At 52.4% G+C, this 13,738-nt stretch overlaps 1 protein-coding gene across 3 annotated transcripts in view; it reads right to left on the bottom strand.

The window, feature by feature from the left end:
- Positions 1-331: 331 nt before the first annotated feature.
- RXRA (retinoid X receptor alpha) overlaps positions 332-13,738 on the bottom strand; it is a 103,836-nt gene continuing 90,429 nt past the window's right edge. For all 3 annotated transcript variants that reach the window (XM_050319892.1, XM_050319893.1, XM_050319894.1), the window contains exons 7-10: positions 10,896-11,028; positions 9,705-9,796; positions 7,845-7,950; positions 332-4,691 (exon numbers count right to left, since the gene is read on the bottom strand). In XM_050319892.1, the coding sequence (XP_050175849.1) occupies positions 4,544-4,691; positions 7,845-7,950; positions 9,705-9,796; positions 10,896-11,028 (479 nt within the window). In that variant the 3' untranslated portion in view covers positions 332-4,543. The remainder of the gene's footprint in view (positions 4,692-7,844; positions 7,951-9,704; positions 9,797-10,895; positions 11,029-13,738) is intronic.

Raw genomic sequence — 13,738 nt, 5'->3', positions numbered from 1 at the left:
CCCCCCCTCCCGCCCCCGAAAAAGATTTTGGAAGTGGGGGAAAAAAAAAAAATAAAAAGTTCATTCAAAAAAATTATTTCAAAAGAGATTTCATATAAAGCCTTTAAAACACGGTCAGAAGTTTCTCCCTCTTCTCCAGATCCCTGTGGCTGAACATTACAGAGAGAAAGAGAGAAAGTGAGAAAAAATAGAGAGAGTTTATAACAATCTCTGTAGAAGAAACAAAACAATCCAGAAAGAAAATATCCAAGAATACGGTAAGGGATAAAATTACATTTGTACAAAAATAGATTTTAACTTTATTGATGCTTTAGATATTTTTTTCCTTATCTTTTTTTTTTTTTTTTGCCATTCTAAATTTTAATGTTATTTTTTTTTTTATCTATGCATCCTATAGCCAAGGCATCCATCACTAAGTATTGGGAATTGCTAAAGCTATTTTTTTACTCAAACCCACCTGCTTAAAAGAAAGAAAAAAAAAAAAAAAAAAAAACCAAAATAAAACAAAACAACCAAAACAAAAAGGCATCTTAAAATAGATGCAGTTCCTTTGTCTTGAGGAATAAAGATCCAGATTTGGCATCTGCCAATTTGGAAAGGGATTCGGATACAGTGGGAGCAAAGAAAAAAAAAAAAAGGACAAAAAAAATAGGAAAAAGAATGGACTTAAAACACAAAAAACCACGAAAAGTCTGTAATTGCTACAGTTATAATATCTGTATATGTGAGTGAGGGTATTTATACAGTGTATATATCTACAGTACATACATGTATACACACGCACATATAGCAACTTAAACCAGCTCCTGCACACTCCTCACTGATGGGGACAGCATCAGCTCTTGAGCCACATTCCTGCCAGCTCCAGCCTTTTTTGGGGGATCAGGAGCTGAGCCCAGGGCTCTCCTTCCCAGGGTGGAGAGGTCAGGGGGTCGGTGTGGGCATCCTACACCTGCGGGTGCTGCAGAGATGAAGGTCCTTCACCCCTTCCTCCACTCCTGGCGGCCCCCTGGCCACAGTGCTCAGCATTCCAGCGCTGAGGAAACCTCAGCATCCTCGTGGAGGGGCCTGGGATGTGCTGAATTCAGATTGGTTTGGGTTAGGGCTTGGTTGGAACATGCACAGGCAGCGAGGGACATCCAGGGTGGCAGCGGGTGGCTGAAAAGCTGATGTTTGTGCTATCTTTAGAAAATTAAAGATTGTCCCACCAACAAAAAGGAATTTAAACAAAACAAACCAAAAAATTAGAAAGAGATCACCCTAATCAAACCAGATTTTTGCAAGAGTACTAAGATCTGGTTAATCAAAGTCCTACCTCTCTAGTGGATAATGTGCCTTTTTTTTCCTCTAGCCATGCCCCACCTCTCCAAGCACGTCCATACTCAGCGTTATGATGATGAGGACAACAACAACAACAAAAAGCCAAAAAGTGAAAAGAATACAAATGAAAGACTCAAAACTCATGCAAAGCACGTTGCTTTAAGGCTGCTGTGGTGGATGTTATGGATGCACAAAAGCTTTTCCTTCCCTTGGGAAGGGTTGGGCTGGGAATGGAGGGGGTGGGGTGGCGTCTGGGGGTTCATCACCTGCATTCTGGGAACCCCAACTCCCCTTCACCTGCTGAAAACTGAAATCCCCAACCCCCTCCACCACGGGCATGGATTGAGGCTGTGAGCTGCTCCAGCAGGGAAACTGAGGCACAGGGATGCACATCCTGATGGGAAGTCTGGAACTCATGGAGCCTCCCCCTTGGCATCACCCTGCCTGTGGGGGACATCCCCTGCTCATGGCATTTCATCAGGTCAAATGATAATGGGAATGGGATGGGATGGGATGGAACAGGATGGATTAAATGGCATGAGATAGGATGGGATTGTATGGGGAGAGATGGGATGGAACAGGATGGGATGAGATGGGATGGGGTGGGATGGAATGCCAAGATGGGATGGGACGTGATAAATTTGACAGAATGGAATGGGATGGGATGGGATGAAATGGGATGAAACAGGATGCAGGAAGGGATGAGATAGGATAGGATGGGATGGGAAGGGACAGGATGGAATGGAATGGGATGAGATGGGATGGGACAGGAGCTCCCACTGTGCAGCCCAGCACCTTGCAGCCACCACAGCTCAGCACCCAGCACCAAATAGCCCCTTCCAAGCCATTCATCAGGAAAAGAAAGTGGTTCCACCCAACAGAGAAGGACAGCGGGTTTATTCTAGTGCAATATCCATCAACTTTCCCAAAGCATCCTCATCCTCTCTGGCGAGCAGGTTCCAGGCTCCTTTCTGCTGGAAGAGCCGGGCTGGGGGCAGCCCAGGGGCTGGGTGGGCTCGGGGCTGAGCTCCTGCCGGGAGCCAACACCTCCCTGCACCCCCCCAAGGGCTGCGCCAGCCTCACGCTGGCAGGGAACAGCCTGCTCGTGTTTCCTGGCACCCTTTCCAGATTTCATCTCTCTTGCCTAGCTTTCTTGGCAAATTCTTGCAGGGTGAAGCTGTTTAATAATATTTTCGGCGGCATGCAGGCTGCTGGGGAAACACAGCCAAAACACTTTCCCTGCCTCTGCGGATTTGCCACTTCGGGCCAGCCTAGGGGGGAAGTTCTGACCTGAAATCCTGAGTATTTTTTATAGCAGTGAGATGGCCTGGTGAGCTGCAGGGGATGGAGCTGGGGATTCCAGCTGCCAGGCAGGATGACAACAGGTGGGTGGCAACTGTGTCCCCTCAGAACCAGAGGTGTGAGGTGGTGGGTGCTGCTCCATCCCCATCCCGGGCACGAAAGAAGTGTTTTCAACCAGCCACAACCCATGGGGAGCAAGAAGAGGATTTTTGGGACCAAATACTTTGCTGTTTTAAAGCAGAGAGGACATGGAAGCGGTGGGGAAGCCCTTGGCCACAGGCCAACCACAGTCACCTCATTCTTGGCTTGCAGTGCTTGTCCCACGGCGTGTTTGGGACAGTCCATCGTGCCAAAGGGAAAATACCCTTCCCAACATCCCTCACCGCTTGCTCTGCTTTGTTTTTTCTCCAACTCCTGTTTTTGGTGGGGCACTGGAGACCCCTGGTGAGGGTGAAAGGATCCCTGGCTGACCTCTCGCCACACATTCCCTGGGGAATCCCATCTTGAGGGGTGCGAGCACGTTCCTGGAACCGTGTCCCTAATCCCCAAAAACTTGTCCATCTCCCTGCTGTCACACCAAGACTCAAGGAAAGGACTGTGCAAAAGCCAAGGTGCTCTTGGTGCTCTCAGTATCCCAGACAGGAGAGGGGTGGGTGCTGTCGTGTTCCCCACCCTGCTGGGACCTCTCAGCCCCCACATCTGTGCCTGACGGGAGATTCAGGGGAGGGGGAGCCCTGTTCTTGCTTCACCACTAATTAACAGCTGCAATTAACCAGCTTGGCCAAGCACTCCCACTAATTGTTGCCTTGCAGTGTTTTGCACGGCTGAAACAACAGGAGCAGCCTCCTGGGTGAGCCGAAACCCCCGAGTGGGGTCATGCTGGGATGCTGGGGCAGTGCCAGGATGTTGGGGCCATGCTGGGATTCTGGGGCCATGCCGGGATGCTGTGCTGAGGGCAGGGGTCCCAGCAGGCCCCCATGAGCTGGGGAAGGGCGACAGGGAGTCCCTGGCAGCCTTAAAGCAAGTGCTCCAGCCGGCTCTTTCCGCGTGGGCAGCTCCACACCCAGCGCAGAGGCATCTTTGGGAAGAGCAGCGATGCCCAGCCGCCCTTGGGGATGGCAGAGGGGGATTTCTGAGGTGCACGCTCTGCACAGAGGGTGACCCAGCTCCCTGTGCCACCGGTTCTCATGTTGTGTAGGGGGGATTCAGCTCAGTCCCAAATCCTCTGCTTTGAACTGGAAGGAGAAGGCTCTGTGCAGCCACGGGTGACTCATTCACGGGGCACGGCCAGGCCGCCTCTCCCTCCGCAAAGTAACTACCGAGACTACTAATAATAGTTAGAAACCAAAAATAGAATTTTTTTTTTTGGGGTGGTTTTTTTTTTTTTTTTTTTTTTTTTTTCCTCTTCTCTTTTTCAAAAAAACTCCATCCTCTGAAAATAGCCAGCTGCAATCCGGCGAGTTCAGCCACTCCCTTCAGCTTGTCCAAACCCCACTGCCCCCAAAGGGCTGGGACTGTCCCCGTGTCCCTGCTCCTGCCCCGGGGGCACCCACGGAGGGGAGGGTGGGCGACGCCAAGCCCGGCTGGTGGCTCATCCCAAAACTCGTGGCACGGCGGGGGGCCGGGCAGGGGGTGGGTGGCAAACTCTCTCCGCTCCCACTTCTCTACATCAAGCGCAGGGGACCAGCGAGCAGGTCTGGAGATGCAGCAGTGACAGCAAACGGACAGGGGTGAAGGCGACGAGGAGGCGAGGACGGCGGGGGGGTCCCCCCGGATCAGACGGTGCCTCCAGCGCTGGGGTGAGGAGGGAGGGACGGGCTGGGGCGGTGGTGGCGGCGGCGGAGGAGGAGGAGGAAAGCGGAGGAAGGGGCCCCGCGGGACCCCCCTGGCCGGGCGAGGGACTGACCCAGCAGCAGTTTCTCTAAGTCATTTGATGGGGCGCTTCCAGCATTTCCATCAAGAAGGTGTCGATGGGTGTGTCTCCTATTAGCTTGAAGAAGAAGAGGTGCTCCAGGCATTTCAGGCCGATGGACCGGAGGGCTGGGAGGCGGAGCAGGAGCTTCGCAAACCTGGGGGGGACAGGAGACACGTGCACGGTCAGACACCCCACCTCCAGCCCCGCTTCCGCCCGGCCCCCCAAAGCTCAGAAGGGTTGGGAGTCAGACCCGGCCTCCTGCTGCCAAAGACACGGGGCTACGCCCAGAGCTGCGCGGAGAAATCATTAATTATGTCCCCAGCCTTGATAGATCAGGCAGCCACGGTGGATATCCACAACAAACACGTGCTGACAGCTGAGCTGGGAGGGTAAAACAAGAAATGAAAGGTCAGCCCTGGACTGGGGTGCAACCACTGGCTTCGTGCATGTGCACCACCACCCAGTGAGCACCCTGAGATGCTCGTGGGGTCCCCACACAGCAGCCACAGGGAGGAGGCACCATGGGGCCAGCCTTGGCACAGGCAGAGGTGCAAACAGCTTCAGCAGCTGGATCTTTGGCCAGGGAAAAGGGCAAGCAGCCGGGAAGGGGATGGAGGAGATGGCGAGTGGCGTTAGCTGGCACTTGGCTTGGCACTTTCCTGCAGGCACTGGGAATCTCCCAGGCAGCTCCACCAGCCCTCAGTGGGGCTGCTGGTCATGCTCAGCTGCAGCTGAGCCCTGGGGCTGCTGGCAGTTGGGGTGGAGACAAGCCCGATGGATCCATAGCAGGGAAAAGCTGCTTTGTGCTGGGGTCTGAGGGTGGCAAGAGGCTACAGAGCCAGGAGAGAGCCACCAGCTCCTGAAGGGTGCTTTGGAGCACCCTGGGGTGGCTCCACCCTGCCTGCCCATACCCTGGGGTACAGGCAGCAACTGGATGTCATCTCCCAGTACCACCTCCTGCTACACAGCCCTTGAGTGAGTGATCCCCACACAACAAAAAAGCCCTTTAATGGCCAGGAGTGTAGCTATCTGCTTTTCCTGCTACAAAAATCAGGGCTTGAACATAAGCAAAGACCCAGAGAGAAGGGGACCCTCCAGAAAACACAGACACACACAGAGACATGCACAAACACACAGATATTATACATGCATGCACAATTCTCTCTCCCTACTTTCTTTTTCTTTTTTCTTTTTTTTTTTTTTTTTTTTTTTGCTGAGCTGGCGAGAACAGCGGGAGCAGAGCCAGGAAAAACAAATCAGTCCTACCATCCCATTCAGGAAGTTTCACTTTAAACCAAACCAGATGATGGCTCCAGCCCTCGGATATGTTTAACTGTGAGATAACCAGCCCGGAGCACAACTGTGCCAGGGCTGGGGGCTGGGAGGGGAGAAAACAGCCCTGATTCCCGACTCCCTGTGGCTGCTGGGTGTCACGTAGGCACCCTGTGGAGCAGCAGGGGCTGCAGGGGGTGGAGCACGGATGGGTTTTTCCTAGGAATGCCTCTCTCTGCCCTGCTGCTGCAGAGGAGTTCCCTTTTGGTGTTTACGGGGTGCTCCCAAGCTCTTGCTGGATGGGGACTCAGATCAAGCCCTGCACTGGAAGGCACCTGAAGTGGTGGGAAGCCCAGCGATCCCACAGCGTGGAGCAGGGGAAGGCACCCGTCGTGGCTCGAGCAGGAGCTTGCTCAACCACAGGAAGAACTTGTTTCCAGCCTCAGATGGTGATCACATTGTGCCACGAGACCAGGAGGATGGAGAGAGTTCCTGAGAACTTCGCTGAGCTCTTGTGCAACTCCGGACTCCCAGCCCATGAGTTAACCCTCCCGAGCCACCTGGGATTATCCCACCATTGCCCTGCACCGTAGGAGACATGGGGTGAGGTCAGCAGTGCCCAGTCACGGCTCTCAGGACATCCCTCAGCATGGTGACCCTTTAAGGTCACCAAGGCAAAGTGTGGGGATCACACGAAGAGGTCCCCAGCCCAAGGTCAATCAAAGCCAGTGAGAGATTAAACTCCAGCGCCCCTGGTGCAGCTTCTGGCCCTAAAACACTCCCTTACACATCACTGAGCACGGAGGCAGAGCCCTGGGGAACTGGTTTGGACTGGTGGCTCAGTGACTGTGCTCAGTCATGCATGGCAGCTTGGTGGTGCTTGGGGTGATGAAGAGCAGGGCTGTTCCTGTGACAGTCCCCTGCCCACCCCCAGCCCAGCCCCAGTCCAGCAGCATGTGCAAGGGCAGCACAACCTGGCTGTGGATACCAGAGAACGATCCAGGAGAGCTGCTGGCCAGCTCTCCCTGTTCCAGGTGTGAGCACAGCTCTTCCGCAACACCACGACAGCCAAAGTGCAGGCTCTGGCTCTGGAGCTGCCTCAGAAATGCAATTTAATAACGCTTTTTGGAAGAGGAGTCGGCTTGAGAGTTGGCCTGGGGTCCACACAAACCACCTGGGGGAGGAGAGGTAACCACCCCTCCTCCGTGCACCGTGCTCATCCCTCACTTCCCCTCCTCCCCCATTGGCATGATCTGCCCTTTGCATTCACTGCTGTGAGAGCTTCCTTCTCTTTATCCAGACACACAAGACCAGGAATGCAGGTGAGATGCAAATCCCAGTTGCTTGGGCTGTTTTTCCCCAATATCCCCGCAACAGTAGCAGTTTCCAGTGCTTTGCTTGCTTTCTCAAAAAGCTGTCAGTAACTTAACTGGCAGTTGCCAGCTTCAAGCTGTAACTGGGAAAATGCGCCCACTCAGCTCCGGAGCGGTCCAGGAAAGCATTCCTAATTCCCCCTCCCATTCCCAGCTGGATTGGGGGAGGCGGGGAGGGGAGAAAAGAGCATCAATTGAGGCTTTCACTTCCCAGCAATGATGCTCATCTGCCACCGAAAATTAACTCCATGTGAGTCTTATTTTCGCTGTGGTTTGCTCTCCGTGGTTTCCAAAAGGGAAATGATACCCCCTTCCCACATGTGCTCATCCCACTGCTGCGGCCGCGGGAGCTGGGGCTCCTCAGGTCTGCCCACCTTGTCCTGGCTGGCATGGATTTACTGGCAGGGGAATAAAGACCTCTCTGCACTGCACAGGGGGATTTCCTGAGGGTGCTCACAGGTAGAAATGAGGGGTTTATCTGCCAGGGAATGTTCATTCCCAGCAGAACTGGGAACAGAGAGCCCCAAACGGAAGGGACCCAGCAGCTGCGTGCTGGTGTGACCCCGAGGACATCCCTCAGACCTGCCCCAGGATGCAGTACCCTTTGCAGGGGGTTTCCCTGGGGTGTGAGGCTGCAGGAGGACGGGGCACAGGGGACTCACCTCCCGGGCTGGTCGGGGTATTTGTGTTTGCAATAAGCCTCTAGCGACGCGTACACCTTCTCCCGCAACGCCTCCACTTCGGCCGGGTTCGACAGACCTTTCGAGTCTGAAAGGCAACAAAAAGACCATCAGCCAAAAAATTCTCCAGGTTTTCCAGGCAGGCAAGGGCCCCCCATGAGCTCCCCAGCTTCCTCCATCCCCCCCAGCACCACCAGACCAGACCAGTGTGGGTGCAGGGTCTGAGCCCTGGGTGTTTGGGGCAGTATCAAACAACTCCTGGGGGAGCATTCAAGCCCTCAAGGGTTTGCCCTGTGACTGCAGATATGGTTTATTCCACCTCATATCCCCACCCCAACCGTTTTGGCTGCTTTCAGTGGCCCCTCATTTTAAGGGTTTCAGCGCCCCTCAAGTCCTGAGCTTGTGGGATTTCTCCCTCCAGCACAAGCCCTGTGGTGGGGCTAAAGGAGAAGCCCCGGCTCTGGCAGGTCCCCTGTGACACAGCGAGGATCTGTTTTTAGTAGGGTGAAAGGGACAGTCAAGAAATCGATATCCCCAAGCACATGTGCCACGGGAACCTCTCCAGATTCCCCTTCTTTTACCATATACGGCTAATCCCAAATTACAGACAATAAATTACTGGTGATTACAAGGAGAGAGGGGGGAATAAAAAAAAAAAAAAAAAAAGTCAAGAAGAAAAACAAACCCAAGAAACAGCAATAAACCCTGCTGAAACGGCCTGGCTTGGGTTTGGTGGGAAAATCCAGGGAAGGAGTCGTGCTTGGGCACAAACTGTGCTCCTGAGAGGGCAGGGAAGGGAGGGGAGGGGTGGCTGTGGAGGTCTGTCCTAGGCTTCCATCTCATTTCTTCCTCTGGACTGACCTGCTCTAAAATATAGAGACACCCTCCAAGCAGAGCTGTGCAGGTATGTGCAGGCTGCCAGTTGGCTCCTGCTGCACAGGGATTTGCTCCCCAAAATGCTGGAGACAAGCCCTGGCACTGAACCTCCTCCTTCCCTTCGGGCAGCTGGGGCCAGGGGGGAAAAGCGAGCAGCATGAACCTTGCTGGAGTCTGTGGAACTAAGCAAACTGCTGACAAATGTTCAAGTTCTTGTGTATTTTATGAGCACGTTTCATGCCTTTCACCCTCCTCAGGTCTGCAAAGGGCTTTTCCAGAAACACGGGTCATAAAACCCCTCGGAGGATGAGATCAGGAAACAGAGACAATAATGTCCAGTGGTCTAGCACTGCTCTAATCTGTGCTTTTCTCTTAAAAGATGTCTAGATTCAATTTTGCTTCGATTCAGGGATAATTCCCTCATGCACTAGAACTTTCTTCTCACAGAGTCACTCTAAAAGGGGAGCAAGCTGAGAGGATGAGGGGGAGTGGCTGTAAACTGAAAGACAGTAGGCTTAGATTGGATACTAGGAAGAAATTCTTCCCTGGGAGGGCGGTGAGACATTGGAATAGGTTACCCAGAAAAGCTGTGGCTGCCCCTGGAAGTGTTCAAGGAGCAACCTGGGATAGTGGAAGGTATCCCTTCCCATGACAGGGGGTGTGAAAGGATGAACTTTAAAGTGCTGCCAACCCAAACCATTCTGTGATTCTGTGAAAGGGAGGAATGGAGAGCAGCACTGGTATGGATCCAGATCCACCCCTGACCTGCACAGGACATGCCTGTAAGTTGGCAGAGCACATGCAGCACTTAATTTGGCTTTCATCCTTGCCTCTCTTCCTTCTTGCCCCGTTCTTGGTAACAGGGTGCCCTCAGCTACTTGGAATGGAGATTTACAGGGAAGAAAAGGTGCCAAAAGGACAGAGCATCAGCCAAGAGGGGACAGGAGAGCAGACACAGTCATGTACCAGGGTTGAAGAGGACAATGGCTCGCAGGCAGCCCAGTTCTGTCTTGTCCATCAGCATGTCTCGCATTTTTGACACGAGTTCTGTCAATACTCTGCAAAGGACACAGAAATCACAGGCGTCAGCGTTAAAGAGAAATGAGAACACCCAGGTGGTCAGAGCCAGAGTGAGATCCTCCAGCCACAGTTAACAAAGCCAGGGGATGGTGCTCGCTTGTACCAGCTGAGGATGTGGCCTCATCTTCCTCCTCTATCAAAAATAGCTCATTAGGAACACCAATAGTTCCCATGAGATACAACAGGGGCCATAAAAACTGCCTTCATCCATTTACCGAGAGGCTTTGGCACCTGAGAAAGCTGCCTAAAAATAAAAAATAATAATAAAAACCCACCCCAACAGGTACCTAAAAGTAATTTCCTCTGCCGGTAATTTTTATTGCTCCCTTCGCTCCTAGCGCAGATGCCGGTCTTGAAATATTTTCCACTGATTGCCCAGTTTTTCATGTTAGATCCTGCAGGGAAGTCATGATCTTGCACTTGTGACCTCACAGGAACAAATGATGTCACCCAGGTCTGAAGAACAATTTCCTTGCAAGGCACAGCACCAAAGGTGATTTGATTTCAACTAAGTCGCCTCAAGATGTCAGGCAGAGAAATCGGCATTTCAGCGGCGTCTGGAGCCACACCGTGGGTCAAACACCCTGGAAGTCTGGCTTTAAAACACTTTCCCAAAGCATGAGACTAAAGAGCCCTCGGGACACGCATGTGGAACCTGCTGAGTATTTTTGGTGCCTTTCAATTGTGAAAATAAAACTGCGTCTTGGTCCAATTAAAGATGAAAAGAAACAAAGGAGTGGCCTCCTCGTAACATTAGAAGGCATCTGGACCCCATGAAAAGAGGCTTTGATTTGCACTGGGCAGCCTTCTCCCTGTTCTGGGCTGTTGGGTTTTGCAGGTTTAAGGGGAGGGTTTAATGCTGTTGCCTGCAGCTGGGACCACAACACTTCCATGCACGCCATGGGATGGACACCCTCACCCTGGGCTCCTCCGAGGTTGCAACGTGGGGAACAGAGGCAGTTTGGTGCAGAGACAGAGATGGGGATGTCCAGGCAAGGTGTTTTGAGATGCAATCCATCCATCCATCCATGCATCCATCCATTCATCCATCCATCCATCCTCCCTCCCTCTGCCCACCTGTCGAAGATGGCCCCGACGCCAGCGCTGTGTGCGCTGTTCCGGTGCACGTGGAGCCCGGTGGCTAAGAGGATCCCGTCTTTCACAGCTATGGAGCGGTGGGAGAAGGAGGCAATTAGGAGCTCATTCCACCCTGGGGAGGAGAGAACAACCAAGGCTGCAGGTTAGAGCCACCTCAGCGGGTTTGGGAACCAACATCACCTCCCCGGTGCTGAAAAGAGGAGGAACGTGCTAGAGGAACGGGGCTGGACGTGGGAAGGGAGAGGGGAGCCAGCCTTTTCTTGGATGTCAGGGAAGGAAAAAACCATTAAGAAACAAATGTACTAAAAATATAATGCTAATAAGGGAAGCAGTTTCCTCTATAAACCGAGCAGACACGGCAGCAAACGGCTCTGCCTGCTCCTCTCGCTGTGAACCTCAGCGTGGGTGTGGAGCCCTGTGCTCCCCTCTGCCCTCACCCGCTGCCTCCGAGCACTTCCACACCTATCAACGCTTTCTATCACTTAATTGGGCTCATTTTCAGGCCATAACAGGGCACGAAAGTTCATTCACCATCATTCACCTCCGTAATAAGGCACCAGGAAAACTCTGCCTTGTGGGTTTGCTGCTTCTGCCACGTAAATAGTGGGAGGGATTGCGTCTGCTCTCTGCACTGGGGTGTCCCACATCCATGACTGCTCCTCTAACTGCTTCCATAGCTGCTTGGAAATCAGCTTTTAGTCTTACTACCTACTGGATGTGTTACTTTGAGATATAGGAAACACATCCTCTGAGCCCAGACCTAGTTACAGGGACAGGAAGGGCGATGGGCCCTCCCCACCTTCCAGCTCCCCTTCCCAATCCAACACCTCTTTAAATTCCTAAATCCATGACAGGCTCAGCTCAAGAATGCCTGAAACAAAGCCACAACAAGAGGAAGCGCTGCAAAGTTTGAAGGGTGGAAATTTTGGTGACTTTGAACCAAGGAGCAGCATTTTTGGTAAGGGAAGACGGTTCTTCTGCAACACCCATCACGTGGCTGATTTACCCAGCCAGTGCACGTCCTGGAGTTCAGAGCACAGGGCTGCCTGGCAGGGTCCAGAAACATCAGGATATTTGGCTTTAGTGGTTTTTTTCTTCCCCAGTCTGGAAAAGCAACACAACAATCCTTCACCCCTCCTGCCACAGGAACACGTCGTGTCTCACTGACTGGAACAAACACAAGGTCCATGTGTGCTGTATTTACCTACTGTTGCAGCCATGGGTTGTGCCATTAGAAATGTTGACAAGGAATAAAGTTCACTCTTTCCTAAGTGGCCACAGGATGTTTCCACCCCAATCACGGGAACATTTATTTGGCTATTTACTGGGTGAGGCCTGGCACTTTCACAGGGATTGCAACACTGTGAAACCCAAGGAGAAAGGAGGAGAAGACGTGGGACTGCACCAGGAGCCTGCAGAAACTGTGTTCCCTGGATGAAGAGGAACTCCCAGAGCCAGACCCACGGGAAGGTGCCAGGGGTGCCTCCCACCAGCCATCACACACAGACCCACAGCAGCTCCACATGCGGCTCCAACCAACAAAAACCAGAGCTGGCTCACAACATCCATTCCAAGCTGGGCTTATTCCAGTGAAGGAGCACTGAATTAATCAACATCCTTCAGCTGAATTATTCCCATGTAGAGCTGGGATGTTCCAGATGAAATGGGGAAGCTGTTTTTACACAGTCCTTTCACCGGAACATCCCCAAAGAGCTCACAAAATAAGAGACAAGCAGGAAAAATTAGGTGTAACCACAGGCAGAAAATTTGAGTTAAGAGACCAAACAAGTCTAGTCCAAGATTTTTGCATTTGAGCCCAAGCCCTGGAGAAGCAGAGCAGATTTCTTCAATTTGTGTGACTCCTTTCTCACCAAACAAGGTGGCTGTGCAGCCTCCAGAGATGCTTTGGCTCCTCTGGGATAGGGAAGGCACCTTGGCAGCACAGTGACCATCGTGACAATCCATCTCACTGCCAAGCTTCCCCCCCAGCCCTATAAAACCAACTGCAGCTGCAGAGATGTAATGCTCAGCACCCTCTGCCAGGCTGAGAAAACATCAGGCTATTCCTGTCTCAGCCCTAGCAAGCTTGGAAACAAGAAAACACGGGGAAAACAGGCTTAAAAAGTCAGGTTTCCTTCCCCTCCAAAAAGCTCAGAGAGGGAATATTTTTAAATGATTCAGGATTTGAGGAAAGCTGCTGCCAGCCCATCCAAAGATGCGTGCTCCACTTATTTTGCCTCCCAGGATGCATGACTGAACCTGACTGACGCTCTTAGCCGAATTTTAATACCTTAATATTTCATGGGCAGCTGTTCTCAGCAGGCCGCTCTCCACACTCAATAATACATAGAGCCACTGGTTAAAAGACTTGGGGGAGGTTATCTGAGGCCCTGGCAGAGACACTTGGAGCAGGGAGCCCACTGGAGCTGCTGCAGGTGCTCAGAAACCTCATTCCCGTGGGGTTAGAGCCACTGTGAAGTTTGGGGTGTGACAGGGTCTGCAGCCCCTCTGCTCCTGCCCGTGGAGTGGCCCCTCAAGCACCAGCAGGAGGGGGAGAACATCAGATCAGGAACACTCAGCTTCTTCTAAAAAGAAAGGAAAACCTGGAACTGCTGTTGTGGGTTTTGGTCCCACTTCACAAAGGGAATCCGGTCTGAATCCAGCTCTTCCCTGAGATATTTGCAGGAAGCTCTCAAAGATTCCTGCAGAGATGCTTCCCTCCCTGCTCATCGACTCTCACGAGAGGCTCTAGAGACCCTCTTCAAAAACACACTTTTGTACATTCCATAGAGGGCCTGGAGCCAGCTCTGGCAATACTCACA

This window comes from Myiozetetes cayanensis, unplaced genomic scaffold, assembly GCF_022539395.1.
Source record: "Myiozetetes cayanensis isolate MyiCay16 unplaced genomic scaffold, myiCay2020 scf23, whole genome shotgun sequence".
NCBI lineage: Eukaryota > Metazoa > Chordata > Aves > Passeriformes > Tyrannidae > Myiozetetes > Myiozetetes cayanensis.
Note: the sequence above shows the minus strand (reverse complement) of the source record. Positions and strands in the feature narration are given on the sequence as shown.